This window comes from Mirounga leonina, unplaced genomic scaffold, assembly GCF_011800145.1.
Source record: "Mirounga leonina isolate KUSES-001 unplaced genomic scaffold, KU_Mleo_1.0 Mir_82, whole genome shotgun sequence".
NCBI lineage: Eukaryota > Metazoa > Chordata > Mammalia > Carnivora > Phocidae > Mirounga > Mirounga leonina.
Genome location: NW_023270825.1, coordinates 2,062,244 through 2,076,858, shown reverse-complemented (window position 1 = coordinate 2,076,858; position 14,615 = coordinate 2,062,244). Strand labels below are relative to the sequence as shown.

Below are 14,615 nucleotides of genomic sequence, written 5' to 3'. Positions count from 1 at the left end.
GTTTCTACCATGGACTCTGAGGGGCCCATGGCAAGGGCCACAGATACTGTGGCAGTCCTGGCCCCAGAAGAGAGAGAGCTCAGAGTGCCCCAAGGGCGGCTGGCTCTGCAGGGGCCTGGCCACTCCCATTTTGCCAGGCTGGAGCAATCTGGGCCTGGGGTGTGGCCCAGGGTCATTGCTAGCTGGCGCTGGTTTAGGGCCCAGAGTTAGCTCCTGGGTAGCAGGGGTGGGCTGGAGAGTCCCTATCCCCTTTCGGGTCCCCAGGGCTAACACGACAAGCCCTGGTTGCTGGGAGCTGGGTGACGGAGGAAGGCATTCCATATCCCCTGTTGTCCTTCCCTCCCCCACACACACCCTGTACGGAGGAACTGGCTCTGAGTCAGCCCTGCTGAGACGGAAACAGGGCTGCCGCTTCCCTTTTTTGCCCTTGTCTTCCCGCTGCCCTTCCCCCAGTCCCCTGCTCAGGCTGCTCACCTGGCCCTCACCGACCCCAACGGGAGCCCAGTTCCTGCATCTCACCACCCCTAACCTCCCCCCGAAGTGGAGAATGTGCCCCGCATGGGAGGCAGGGCCTGGCCTAAGGCCACTTGGGCAGCCCTTCCGGCCAGAGACTTCTGGGACAACCCTCCGATCTGCAATTTCACTTTCTGGAATTCACCCTGGGGCCCAGTCTGCGATGGTCCCGGAGTGGTTTGCGGTGACAGCATGTCCGAGGCAAAGCGTCCTCGGAGGGCCCGGGCACAGAGCTCCGGGGCTGTCGAGAAGGGTGCGTTACGGTGCCCAGCCCCCGTCCCCGCCCACAGCAGCCGGCCGAGGGGCCGCGGGAACTCCTCGTTTGTCCTTTGCACGAGCTTGTGTAAGCGGGCAGGCAGCAGCGGCCCGAAAGCCGCCCCGGGGCGCGCTCCGCAGCGGGGGGGGCTGCCCGCGGGTCCCGGCATCCCGCGCGGGGGGTGGGGCGCCGCGGGGCGCGTGACGCCATCGCTGGGCGCCAGGCCGGCGCCGGAAGTGCGGAGCCGCTGTCGCGGCGCCACGTGCGGGGCGCGGGGAGTGGGACCCGGCCGCGCGTGGCGGGTGAGACTCCGCGCGGCCCCCGCCCTGGGCCGCCGGGCCGGGCGCGCCCGCACCCCTTCCGGAGGGCCCTTACCTCTCCTGCATCCCCGTTGCCGCCCGGCGCCCTGGAAGCCCGTGTGCGGGGAGGCTGGGGTGGGGGGACTCCGCGGAATGGAGCCCGGCATGGAGGCGGTAGCACAGACCGCCGGCCGCTGCCCCGCCGGCGCCGGCTCCTCATCTCGCACGTGGAGCGTGGGAGCCGGTCTCCTGGTCTCCTGGTCTCCTGGTCTTGGCTTGGTGGGAAATCTTGGGCCCGTCCTCTGCCCTGGCCCCGCTTCTGTGATTTGGGCTGGTGACTTGTGTCTTAGGACCCAGACCAAGGAGGGCTTAACATGTCAGGCCAGGGTGCAGCCAGGGACACCGCGTGGGTGCTGGGCCTCTCAGCCCTCTACCCAGATTCCAGGTGCACCCTCCTGGCACCTTTACACGCTCATGCTGGCGCGCTTCCTCCCAGGTCCCAGGCACCTGCCAGACAGCAACACCATGAGCTTCGTGGCGTATGAGGAGCTGATCAAGGAGGGTGATACGGCCATCCTGTCACTGGGCCATGGTGCGATGGTAGCAGTGCGTGTGCAGCGTGGGGCACAGACCCAGACCCGGCATGGTGTCCTGCGGCACTCAGTAGACCTCATCGGCCGCCCCTTCGGCTCCAAGGTGACCTGTGGCCGAGGGGGCTGGGTGTACGTGCTGCACCCCACGCCTGAGCTCTGGACACTGAACCTGCCACACCGCACCCAGATTCTCTACTCCACCGACATTGCTCTGCTCACCATGATGCTGGAGCTTCGGCCTGGTTCTGTGGTCTGTGAATCCGGTGAGTTCTTTGGGCTACCTCAGTTCTAATTCTGAAAAGTTGACCTGAAGGTGGAGATCAGACCCAACATCCAGACAGCCTCCAGCCTGCCCTCCCAGAGGACAGGCGGCGTGGTTGCTCAGCCTCTCTTTTGCCGGGAGGTTTCTGGGGAGCTGACCACAGGGAGTGAGAAGCAGCAGATCTGGTCGAGAGTTGATGGTGCGGGACCAGCGATTCCCTCCTGGGGAGCTGGTGTTCAGTGAGAGTCCTGCCTGCCTTGGTGGGGCAGGGCCAGAGTGCCACTCGGCTCTGGCCTAGGCGCTGACTGCCGTTCCCTACCTTTTTGCTGACGGGGCTGAGAGTTGCCCCTTCCTGGAGGGAGGCCAGGGCTGCTCTGAGGTGCTCATTGTAGGTGGGGAGACTGCCTCAAGCTCACCCTTGGCCAGCACCACTGTCACTGAGTCCAAGGCCTGAGGTCGGTCCTGGCTCTTAGACACGCACATGCATACACACGGGTGCTGGGGCCGCCTGGGATGGAGATTGAAGCATACAGCCCAGCCAAGAGCAGCCCAGCCCACATGCACCTAGGTTTCCAGCATGTTCCTCATGGGCTGCGCAGCGGGGCTCCAAGGTTACGAAGAGTTCCCAACATCACTGCTTCCAACTTTCTGAGGACTTCAAGGCCATTTGTTCCTCTCCATGTGGGCAGTTGGATGGTTCCTGTTACCCAACCAAACGCTTTGAAATGGGAAGAGTCAGATGCATAACCTGGGCTGTGGGTCAGACGGTGGGCAGGGGCTGGGCAGGGGCCAACTGCTCAGCCACAGGGGCATGGGGTGCAGGTGGCGGATGGACTGCAAGACTTCAAGACGGCGCCATCCCCTGCTACTGTCTGTGTAGGGGGCATGCTTCTGGGCTCTGGTGTTCCAGCTCCCAGTCTAGGAACTGTGGGTCCAGCCGTGAACAAGACAGGCCGGGTTTTTGCTTCCCTGAGCAGATAGTAAGCCCAGTGTCACCGGTTCCGTGCTGTTGATTGCTGTGAGGCTGGTAAAACAGGGCTACGTGTTTGAGGGTGACTCCCAGGGGTCCCTTCAGCTAGGTTGGTCAGGGAAGACCTCTGACAAGGGGACGTTCAGCTGGGAATGATGAGTAGGAGGCACTACCAAGAGCCAAGGGAGAGTGTCCCCCCAAGGGCGAGCCGTGCAAAGGCCCTGAGTAGGGGCCCAGCAAGGAGGCCAGTGTGGCAGGAGCAGGCAGTGAGGTCAGGAGGAAACAGGCACAGCTCAGAGGGCCGTCAGAGGTCTGACTCTGCTTGTTTGAGGCAGGATGGAAGGCAGCTGGCCCGTCTGGTGGTGGTTACAAAGCCAGGAGGGAGGGCCCAGGCAGTGTGGTGGCAGGGTGGGGATGCGGGGGAAGACACAAGTTCCCAGTGGATCGAATGTGGGGTGGAGCAGAGAGTCGAGGGCACCTCTGGGGTGCCTGTCTGAGCTCTGGGTGTCGCTCACTGGGCCGGGAAAGGCTTGGCAGGGAGGGGTTTGGGATTGGAGCGGATCCAGCTTTGCCCTTGTTCATGCCGAGCGAGCGCTGGTCGGCTGTTGAGGGGAGGTGGTGTGCGTGCACTGGACACTAGTAGGAGTCGGGACATGGCTTTGGGGAGTGTTCATCAAGACTGGCACTGGAAACCGCGGGGTGAGGGGAGGTCGTGGCGGGGGCGGGGACACAGCCCCGCTGGGCGCTGCCAGGTGGGAAGTCAAGCAGGGGGCGGCTGAAGGCAGCTGAGGAGTGGCCAGTGCAGTTGGAAGAGAACTGGGGGACGATGACACGGGAGACTGGAGCTGTGTGGCTGGCTGGTTGCCATGTCACGGCACCGTGAGGCTGCGCAGAGCGAGGGCAGGGCTGCCCCACCCTCTCACCCTGTGTGGTGGAGGCAGGTGAGGGGCAGGGCGGGCAGACCGACCTAAGTGGGCCAGGAGCTCAGGGGGAGGGGGCTCAGGACCAGCCACCAGGTGGAGGGTTGGGGACAGGCCCAACCTGCTGCCCCCTCTGCTCTGTCTAGACCCTGCGGGGCCTCTGGCGCTGGGATTGGGCAGGGCTTCCACTCTCCCCCCGGGCCCACAGCAGACTCAGGAAATAAACCCCAGGTGGTCCTGTCCCCACCCAGGCCCAGTGCAGCCCCAGCTAACCAGACCCTGGGCAGCCGGGACCTGGCGGGCAGCTCTGGGAGTGATTGCACATGAGTAACCGGGATCGTCTGTCCCCGTGGGCCCTGTGTGGGTCTTTCCAGGATGAGGGTGGAGTTGTTTCTTGAGTGTCACAGCGTCCTGCCTGACACCCGTCCTGTCCCGCCAGGCACTGGCAGCGGCTCCGTGTCCCACGCCATCATCCGCACCATCGCGCCCACGGGCCACCTGCACACCGTGGAGTTCCACCAGCAGCGGGCGGAGAAGGCTCGGGAGGAGTTCCAGGAGCATCGAGTGGGCCGCTGGGTGACGGTGCGCAACCAGGACGTGTGCCGCAGCGGCTTTGGTGTGAGCCACGTGGCAGATGCTGTTTTCCTGGACATCCCGTCTCCTTGGGAGGCTGTGGGCCATGCCTGGGATGCCCTCAAGGTTGAAGGTACAGTGGGGGTTCTGGTGCGGCCCTGGGGACTGAGCTCCTGGGCTCGGCCTTGGGTGTGGGTCACCTGAAGCCCAGAGGGGTCAGAAATCACTGGGCCGCACAGCCTGGCTAGGCCAGGACCCCTTTTGGCCCCAAATCGGGGTGGGTCAGGCTGGCCGAGGACTCACGGGAAGTCAACCCGTGAGAGGGTGAGGTTGGGAGGAGTAAGATCTGGGGAGAAGGCGGCTCCAGCTGAGCCCCTGCTCCTTGGCCTTGCCCCGCTCGCCCCCGGATGTGGGAGATGTCTGCGTTCCCTGGGGAACGTAGCGGCTCCATGTCAGTGAGAGGGGGGACCCATATGCCACGAGACATTTTAGAGGTTGGAGGTCAGCCCCTAACCTCAGCCCTTGCCAGCAGAGTCTCCCTTCCCCCCAGCCACAAGTCAGCAAACCGGCCTCTTTTAGGGAAGATGCTGGATGTGGAGGCGGGAAGGAGGCGGGAAGGTTGGCTCTTTGCCAGGGAGGCGCTGGTGAGGCCCTGGGTTTTTCCCTTTTCTGGAGAAGGAGCCAGCCCAGGCAGCCAGGGCCCCTTCCCCCGTCCCCGCTGAGCAGTGCAGCCGGGGAGGGCAGAGAGGGAGCCCAGGGTGCCCCAGGGGAAGGGCTGCCCCTCCGAAAGACAGGTGCCAAGGCGCTTCTCCAAGAGCGAAGCACTCTGGGCAACGGCTCCCAGTGGGTCCCGTCGTGTCCCTGGGCTCTGCCACGGTGGGCCCCGCTTCCCTACACCTCCATGCCTTCCGGCTTTGCCCCCAGACACTGCAGGCCTGGGTACCAGTCCCACGGAGGCCGGAGCCAACCGCCCAGCCTGGGCCAAGGGCAGGGGGTCACACTCCCAGGCCTTCCTCCTGTTGCCAAGGTTCCTTCCTGGTGGCTAACCCCCGGGGAGCCGGGCCATCTGTCGTCTCCATTCCCCGTGTTCCTCTAAGCCCCCTCCTTTGCGGTATTGCTGTGTCTGCTCGTTTTGGTCCCAGAGGTTCCCAACTTACTTGTGGGCCTTGCATTTTCCAGTGGCTCGCCTGCTTGCTCTGTGAACCTGACCCCAGGCTCTGTCCCTCACCGGGTGGGGCCTGTTTTCCTAGCAGTATGCGTAGGGGTCGGGTCCCTTCTTGGGGATGACCCTGCACCCTTTCTGGGCTGGCTTCAGACTCATGGTCCCTCCTCCAAGCCTACACCTTCTTGAAGACCTGTCTGGGGGGTCTGTGTCCCCAGGTGTGGTTGAAGTGACCAGGCCTCGGGGCCATTTGAGGACTCGTCCGGCTGTGTCCCTTTCCCGCTGAGGCTTCCCTGCTAGGACAGGGATGTGGGCTGGACCCGGGCCAGGCTGAGGGACACTGCGGGTGGGCCCTGGTGGGAGGTGGCAGGAAGGGGCTGTCGGCTCCCGCCTGCACCCCGTCATCCTTGGCCGTCAGGCACTGCTCAGAGTAGGCGCCTCCAGTTCCCCAGAGTAGGTGACAGCCTCTAATTTCCTGTGACAGCAGCAGCTCCCACCGCCTGCGAACCCCTTCCCCCACCGCCACCGCCGCCCTGTTCTGAGCGCAGCGTTGTGGCGGCTGCCGCCAAGGCTCCGCCCTGACCCTGACCCCATGGTTCGCCCCGGCCCCAACCTTCGGCTTCCTCGTGGAAGTGAAGGTGGCAGTGCCGAAGTCCAGATGAAATCAGGGTCATGGGCTCGGCCGAAGCGATCCCTTCCACGTGGCTCCAGGGGAGCTCCTGCGCCACCGGCTCTGGACCCTCGCCCGCTGCCCGGGGGCTGGGGGCGGGGGGCAGCCCTCGGCCACCTGGCGCGCGTGCCCCGCTGCCCTCTGACCCCGGGCCTGGCTCCCCACAGGTGGGCGCTTCTGCTCCTTCTCGCCGTGCATCGAGCAAGTGCAGCGCACCTGCCAGGCGCTGGCGGCGCGCGGCTTCTCGGAACTGAGCACCGTGGAGGTGCTCCCCCGGCTCTACAGCGTGCGCACCGTCAGCCTGCCTGCGCCCGACCTGGGGGCCGGCCCGGGGCCCGGCGCCCGCCCCTTCCGCAGCGGCACGCCCACGAAGGAGGCCGTGGGCCACACGGGCTACCTGACCTTCGCCACCAAGACCCCGGGCTAGTGGGCCTCCCGCCGGGAGCCGCAGGGAGCCGAGAGCCCGCGGAGGGGGCAGGGGGCAGCTCAGCACAGGCCACCTTATATGGTCAGCGCACGCCTGCTGGGGCCTGTGTTTAGACAGAACACGCGGCGGGCGGGGCGGGGCGGGGCTTGGGGGCCTCTCGGGGCGGCCGGTCCTCTCCGGGTGGGAACGTCTCCCGCCCCTCGCCCCCTGTCCTGCTGCCGTCTGTTGCCACAGTCTCTGCTGTCACCGGCTCTTCTGGCTGTTGAGGCCAAGGGGTGTAGATGGTGGGGCCCTGACCCCTTCCCAGGTAGCCCCAAACTGGCAGGGGGCTGAGGGAGCCAGGACTCGGAGGAGGAGGACCCCTGGGTCTGTGGGCTAGCCCCTCTTTCCCCGGGAGCTGATGGTGCTGGGCTGGGGGAGGGAGAGGTGGGCTTGCTGGGTGGCCTGAGGCCTGAGCAGCCCCCCCATGAGGACCTTACAGGCCAAGTGGGAGTGCCCTGTACCCCCTCCCATGGGGGGGAAGGGGCCCGGGCAGCCTTGCCCGTCTGCCGCGCTTCTCCCGCCACTGGAAGTGCCTTCCGTGGCCCTGGTCCAGCCAGAGCCCCGGCGTGTCAGTGAGAACAGAGCGCCACTTAGCCAGGAGCCTGAGGGGGACAGTAAAGTGCCTCAGGTGACCCGGCCCAGCCCTCTCAGAGCTGTTGGAACCCCGGCTGTCCAGCCCCGGGGCTGCTTGGGTGCCCCTGCCCCTCACAGGACTGCTGGGGGCATGGGGGTGCATCCAGGACGGAGGGCCGTACCCCGTGTCACCTGCCTGGCCCTGGTCTCCAGCTCTGGGCCGGGTGCCTGGCATCCCTGCCGGCCTTGGTTGCGTGAAGGGCCTGAGCGTCTGCCCTTGGCCTCACCTGTCCTCAAGAGCTTCCGTTTTCCATGCTAGGACAAGAGCCCCAGGGAAGTGTGCCGCCGGGCGCTGGCTCCCGACCTGGCAGAGCAATAAACACTCCTGCCGCCGCCGTGCTCCCTGGTCTCTTCGGTGCCCCCCCACGCCAGTGCCCTGGCCGGGCCTCCCCCCACACCAGCGCCCCGGCCCCTGCTCCTTCCTCTCCCTGTCCCAGGGGCCCTGGACTCCAGGACAGCAGCCTGGGACATGATGGACAAAGGGGCGAGTGTGTGGCCACCCCCACTCAGCCACAGAAAGGGCCACTTGTCCTAGTGGAGGAGGAGGAGGAGGGTTTGCGTGTGTGTGTGTGTGTCCATGTGTCCATCCCAGAGCACTGGACCCTCCCTTCACAGCCTGGCTTGGCCTTGCATTCATTCATAGCAGGCGCCACCTCTTGTGTTTCCGGAAGGGCCTAGATCTCAAGAAGGACCCCCCCACACACACAGGCCTGCCCTTCCAGACCCAGGCCACATTCAGGCCTGAGACCTTGCAAAGGTGCCAGGTGAGGTGGGCCTACTGGAGGACTGGTCTCTTGGGGGCAGCATTACAGGGCTGGGGGGCCTCCCCTCTCCTGCCCAGGCTCCTAGCAGGACCTGAGTCCCATCAGAGTTCCTCTGCGGCCCTGGAACCACCAGCCCAGGGGTCTTATTCTCCCTCCCAGGACCTGTCCTGAGCTGTGAGCAAATGCCTAGCTTAGGGGACAGAGGAGGGACCTGTGCCTTACCCTGGCCTTGGAGAGAGGCAGGCAAGATGCCTGACGCAGGGCATAACCCTGCACGCTCTGCAGAGCACACGGGCCTGCCTGTGTGTGCTCCTTCTTCCATGTGGGGCTGAGGATGGTGGCCTAGACTCCAGCCCTGGGCATCCCTGGGCCTGTGGGAGCTGGAGGATTGGGGTCAGGAGACCTGCACGCCTGCCCCTGCTCGTACACGTACCTGGCCCAGGGCAGCTCTGAAGTCCAGGGGGACCCTCCAGCCCCTCAGCTGTGCTGCCAGGCCCCACACGAGCCCCTGGGCACCAGCCTCATCCCAGGTAGCCATCCAGGCTCCATTCGACCTCAGCTTGGAGCTCCATGTGGCCCCGAGCCCCCCGGGAACTCCTGTGCACCCTTTGTAAGACCCCCTCAAATGTCTCTCTGCCGGCCACCGCCAATCTCAGGCAGGAGCATCCTGCTCCACCGTTCTCAGCCCTCACGTCTCCCGGCCTGCGATCCCAACGCTGAATAGTGCCCCAGTTTGGCAGAAGGGAAGCCAGAGGCAGGGCCAGCGCCCATGGTGAGTGCGTGACTGGGTCAGCAGGTCAGTGACCATCACCTCCAAGAGTCAGCGGCATGGGGCTGGTCACAGGGCAAGGATTCACCCAGACACTCCAGTGACGCTCCGTTTTTCCTGGAAATTCCTGTACCCGCCCAGTCACACGTCTTGCTGCCCGCCTGAAGGCCTAGAGCCCCTGAAGGCCTAGAGCTCCTGGCTCACCCGCTCCCAGGGCCCCAGCCCAGGGTCCTGCCCTACCGGCAGGGTTAGAGTCGGCTTCGGCCTCCATAGAGGCTGGCTCCAGCCACTTCCCCCAGGAAGTCCCCTGGGCCTTGCCCTCCTCAGCCCTGATACGTGCTGCCCCTGCCCTGGCCTGCTTCGCCCTCACCTGCCTGTGAGGGGCTCGCCTCCTCTAGCAGGAGCCCCTGAGGCAGCGTGGTCTGGGGCCTGGGGCTGGATTTCGGACAGGCGGTGGGTGATATAATGGATGCCAGGCCCCTGAGGGCCACATCCTGTCAAGCAGTGTGACAAGGGTTGTTTGCTCCACAAAGACAGGACAGCAGGTGGACTTCCCCACACCTGCCCCCCTCACCCCTACTGTCTAGATCTGTGGCCCACCAACCTCCCCCCCACCCCCGCCTCTGTCTTCCAAGAGATGTGGGCCCCTTGCCTCTAACCTGTTGCTGAAGGCAGGGCAGGCAGGCTATGTGGGACTCCAGGCCCAGGGAGATGATGCTATTCCTGCCCCACCCTAGCTCACTGCACAGGTGGAGAAACAGGCCCAGAGGAGATGAGACTCACTGGGATGCAGGCCGGCTTCTACCCACCAGGGACTCCCAGACCCTCTCCCACCCTGTGTGGTACCCTAGGTTGTGACCACAGAGGACAAAGGGGAGAGCTCTGCTATAATCCTGGAAGACTCCAGAAGAGGTGACAGCCATGCGGGGGCTGAAAGGGCGGGTGGAAATTGGAGGAGGCTGAGCAGGAGGCCTTGCCAGGTGGGAGTGGGCAGGCCTGGGGCAGGAGACGTCAGGCAGGCCGGGAAGAATAAGATGGGAGTGCCAGTGGGGAGTTTGAGTAGGTGTGGAGGGCACTTCCTCCCAGCTGGTAGCTGCCTGCCCTGTTCGCAAGGCTGCTCGAAGCACAGACTGGCTGCCCAGACACAGTACCCCAGCCTGCCCAGAGGCAGCCTGGGGATGGCCCTGCCTCCTGGCGGGGCCTCAGGTGAGAGAATCCCCAGGGGCAGCCCTGCTGGAGGTCTTGGCCCTTGATGCCCTCAGGAGGGAGTGTGGGGGGGGCTGCCCAATTGTGCCCAAATCTCAGAATCCTGCCCTCGCCAGCCTCACGGGGTGCCATCCCCCCGCCCAGCAAGTGCGGACCAAGCCCCTCCTGGCGCTGAGGACCCAGACATTCAGGGCAGCCCAGCCTGCCCTTGTGGGGCTCCTGGGAACCAGGCCCAGAGTGCAGGTGAGAAGTGTATGGTGGAAGCAAAGCAAGGGAGGGGGGTTAAACGGGGGGGGGGGCCGGTGGAGGTTGGGGTTGGGACAGTCGGGAAGGCCTTGCCAGCAGGTGGCCCCTGCAGTCAGAGGGACAAGAGATTTGGACCTGAGCCGTAGTGGGGCTGCCCAGACTCCACTCTGCCCTCCACTGGGGGGGTGCAAGCACTTAAGGGCTCAGGCTCTGAGCCTGCCTGCTTCCCGTCCTCCCTGTGGCGCCACGGTGACAAGTCACTTCCGTCCTCCTGGCAGAGAGGAGGGTGAACACAGTGCCTGCCTTGGCATGGGGGTGGGGAATTGCTGCCAGAGATGAAGTGTCGCATCAGCGTTTGCTCAGTCAGTCCTCACAGAACATTTCTGATATATATATTTTTTAAGTTAAAACTTATTTCTTTGAATAATCTCTACACCCATCGTGGGGCTCGAACTCATGGCCCTGAGATCAAGAGTTGTGCGCTCTCCCGACAGAGCCAGCCTGGCGCCCTAGAACGGCTCTATGATTGTTATCACTAGTGGGAGCTACCGCTGCCCCCGCCTCCAGGAAGCCCTCAGTCTCTGTTGCAGATTCCGAGGCCAGAATTCTGGGGCCGCTTCTGGGTCCATCTGAGAATGTCCTTTGCAATGTGAGGCCCTTGAATAGCTGTTTGCTTCAGGGGCGCTTGACTAGTTGATCAGGATCATGGCAGAGGCGGTTTGACGTTGAGACTTCTCTGGAAAATCCAGCTCATGCGCTCCCTGTGCTTACAGTTAAGTGTGTAATAAAACAGAACTGCAAGAACCCCAGGCTGGCCACGGGCCCACGGCTCTTCGTTGACCTCCACGGCTTTGGGGTTAGGTGCTAGGCGGCACCAGACACGGGCCTAACAAACACCAACCCCCCTCCCCGCCCGAAAGCGCCCCGTCCCCTCCCAGGTCTGTGGCGGGGCGGCTCCCTGGCCACCTCAGCCAGGCCTGTTCGCGTGCGGGGGCCGGCCTGCTGCCCGCCCTTCGCGGCTCCCCCCGGGCCCGCGGGCTGCCCGCACGCACCTACCCTGCTCGCGCCCGCCCTTCTCTGTGGCGGCCTCGGGCTCGGGCGCAGGAGGGGCGAGCGGTCCCGCGGGCACCTGGGGGTCCGCGGCCTACCCTCCCGGCGGGCTGGGGAGGGAGCCCCTGGGTGTGGGTGCGGCCGGGGCTGGGGCGAGCAGGGCGGGGCGTGGGACCTCGGGCCTCCCCGAGCCGGCCTGGGCCCCGACGGCGGAGGAGGGCATTTCAAAGTCAGGCTGCCTCCGGAACAGCCGCGTCGGCGGGAGGGAATAACTCGGCTCCCACCAGGCTGAGAATAGCTCGGAATTGGGTCACCCTCACCGAGAGCTCCGGTCACAGCCTCCAGCCTCTGACAGTAATCAGCTTTCTCCCTGACATCTGTCCCTTCAAAGGGGGACAGGCTGGGTGTGGGCACATTTTTAGAAGAAGCAGAGGGGCCGGGGTGGGGAGGAGAACCTGTGAACGGGTTGGCCCTGCACCCGCTCCCCGCCAGGCAAGGCCACCCCCAGCCCCCTTGGCCACCAGCCAGCACAAGTGGATGAGGGAGTTCTGCTCCCTGGCCCACCTTGCTCCTTATCTCCTGAGCCCCCCTCTGACTCCCTCTGGGGCCCTCCTTCCTTCTGTGGTGGATAAAGGCGGCAGTGGGGAGGATTCTGGGGGCTCCTGTGTCTCCAAGCCCTCAGGCCCTTTGCCCTGAATCCCCCTGCTCCCCTCCACGTCCTCCCCACACTCCCACAAAGCCTCTGTGTGCACCACCACCCAAGCACTTGGCACACATGGACCCTCTTGAGTCTCAGTCCCCAGGACCCTCCCAGCCTGTCCCCAACAGCCAAGCGTGGGCCTGAGGTCTGGGCGCCCCAGCGAGAGACAGAAATCACTGTGTCCTGGGGCAGGGTGTAGACAGGAATCTCTGGACTCAAAACAGGCATTTTGAGGGAGTAAGAGATGCTTGAGGGGCCTTCACTTTGACAGGACCTGAAGACCAGGCACCCCTCCCTGACTTCGGTCTCTGTAGCAAGGTCAGATGTGTTCTCCCCCACAAGGCAGGCTTCCGTCCACTCTGCTGGCCAGGCACTCTTTGCAAACCCACAAGGCAGTTCTCATGTTCCCCGTGGCAGAACCGGCCCTAACCTTTGGCCACAGGTGTGTCCAGGAACCATCCGAGGGGCCCGGTGCAAATGCACGTTCCCAGCCCCACCCCAGACCTACAGAATTTGGAACCTGGGGGTGGAGGTGCAGGGGTCTCTGCCAGAGGGCCGTGGTGTCTCTCCAACTGTTCTAACATCTTTTATTTCTTAAAACGAGCGAACTGAACACATCTTGAGCGTAAGCAGCTCAGCCAACTCCATGGAAGCTTCCAGACCATCAACCTCCCTCTCCAAGGCCATGCTGTTGTCAATTAGAGCTTAATTTCGCCTCAGCCTGGCTGGAATGTTTGTGTCAAGTCCCCAAATCCTTCTCCTGAGATGACTGTCTCCGGAGGCTCCCAGTGCTCGAGCCAGGGGTGGCGGGGGAGGCTGCTGGGCGACGCTGCATGCGCACCTCGAACAAACCAAATAGCTCGTTTCACAAAATGAGACATTTGGGAAATGGGAAGCCTGAGTGGCTATTTCACGGGTTGAAGGAATGAGCACTTTTTTAGGTGTGTTAATGATACTGTGGAAGGGGAAAGAGGCTAAAACCGGCCTCACGGTACCGGGTGAGGGGAGAGAGCGAGCCTGGGGACTCCTTGGACCTGGAAGGCTGTGCATTTTCTCAGCTTTTGCATTTCCCTGACACTTTCCATGATCCCTTCTTTTAAAGGAAAAATGCCCCAGGCTGCTTCAGCCATTTGTTTGCTCTGGACTCTCCAGCAGCAATTCCTGACCCTGAGGGTGCTCAGACTCAGTACTCTCAACCTCCCCTCCCAGGGCCACCAGCTCCTCTTGTCAGGGCCCTGGTGCTTCTCTATGGTTTTCCAGCGTAGGGAAGGGGTGGGGGGTGGCGGACAGCGGGCTGGTCCCCGGCAAGGCGACAGTGAGCCATCCATTCTCTGCCCTTCGCGGCACGGATCTGGCGGCCACAGACCCAGAGGTGGGTTTGCTGTGGTGGAGGCTGGGCCTGCAGAGTGGCCCCAGCGTGGAGCGTGGGGGAAGGGCAGGGAGCTGGGGGCAGCAGGGCCCCTCGCTTCCTGCCGCAGAGAAGGCTCCGTCCCACACCCTGGAGGTGGCGCCTGTCCTGGCCTCTCCAGCTCCAGATGACCACCCTGTCTCCTCCTCCTAGCCCTGTACCCTCTGCCCCTGTCCCACTGCTGCTGACAGGTCTGACCTTGTCCCCCAGAAAATGGCTCAGAAATCCATTTCATCGCAGTGTAATTGGCACCCAGGCAACTGTCCTGACCCAGGAGCCCCGTGGGACCCCATGCCCCTTCCCCGTCCCTGTCCCCCCGCCAGCCCCAGCAGCCTCTCGTGGCTCTCCCTAGTGTCATCACATCTGCAAGAAAGCAGACCTAAGTGGGACTGAAGCAGGGAAGGAGGCGAGGTGTGCACCCAGGACTGGTCTCAGGCAGATCCGGGAGCCAGCACGCGGCAGGGAGCAGCTTCCCGGCCTCCTGAGCCAGCAGCCGCGTCGCCGAGGTGCTGGACGCAGAGGCCGGGAGGGCCCCGAGCTGCTAGATACCCAAGAGGCCTGTGGAGACTCGGGGCGCGTAGGAATGCGGGCAGCGGGCTGTGGGGTGGGGGCGGCAGGGGTGACTGAGGCGTGTTGCTAGGATACAGGCACAATGGACATTCCAGGCACTAGGCAACGGGGCAGGAGCTGTTTCCCAGGGAGGGGTAGGGACTGGAGGCCTGGGCCACCCCCAGCCCCCAGCCCTGCCGCCCCCTCAACTTGAGGGTGCAGGGGCTGCCTGGCCCATTGGGGTAGAGTGCAGCCTCTTCCCAGTGCCGGCCCCCCTCCTGGCACCCTCCGTGACCCAGGCCCACTAGCTGGGCTCCTGCAACTTGGGGTGACCCAGCCCTCCCTGCCTGCGTCCTTCTGGCCTCTGCCTCCTCTGATCATGCTTCCTGGCTGGTCCCCCGGAGGCCAGATGCAGGGACTTCAGGCGGCCCTGGGCAGACCTTAGAGGTTTTGGTGGGACCCCAGTCCTCTGCCATCTGCTTTTTGTCCCCGGCCCTTGGGCTTGGCACCCCCACCTCGAGTCTGGCCAGGGCTGGCTCTGCTCGCAGCCACGTCTGGCAGGGCCGAGGGCCCCCAGCGGCTGTCCCCAGTGTGCAGCCCGGC

General features: G+C 64.5%; 1 protein-coding gene across 2 annotated transcripts; it reads left to right on the top strand.

Annotated features, from left to right (window-relative positions):
- Positions 1-668: 668 nt before the first annotated feature.
- On the top strand, positions 669-12,774 carry TRMT61A (tRNA methyltransferase 61A). Of its 2 annotated transcripts, none has more exons than XM_034992869.1 (4): positions 669-766; positions 1,565-1,924; positions 4,253-4,519; positions 6,386-12,774. In XM_034992869.1, the coding sequence occupies exons 1-4, from the start codon at positions 706-708 to the stop codon at positions 6,643-6,645; spliced, it is 948 nt and encodes a 315-aa protein (XP_034848760.1). In that variant the 5' UTR covers positions 669-705; the 3' UTR covers positions 6,646-12,774. The 2 variants fall into 2 exon arrangements, with proteins under 2 accessions (XP_034848760.1, XP_034848761.1); XM_034992870.1 differs by lacking the exon at positions 669-766 and adding an exon at positions 993-1,071.
- The last annotated feature ends 1,841 nt before the right edge of the window (positions 12,775-14,615 follow it).

Coding starts and splice junctions, on each gene's coding strand:
- TRMT61A (XM_034992869.1), top strand. CDS start 706: ATGTCCGAGGCAAAGCGTCCTCGGAGGGCCCGGGCACAGAGCTCCGGG. Junction 767..1,564: donor CTCCGGGGCTGTCGAGAAGG/GTGCGTTACGGT, acceptor GCTTCCTCCCAG/GTCCCAGGCACCTGCCAGAC. Junction 4,520..6,385: donor GGATGCCCTCAAGGTTGAAG/GTACAGTGGGGG, acceptor GGCTCCCCACAG/GTGGGCGCTTCTGCTCCTTC.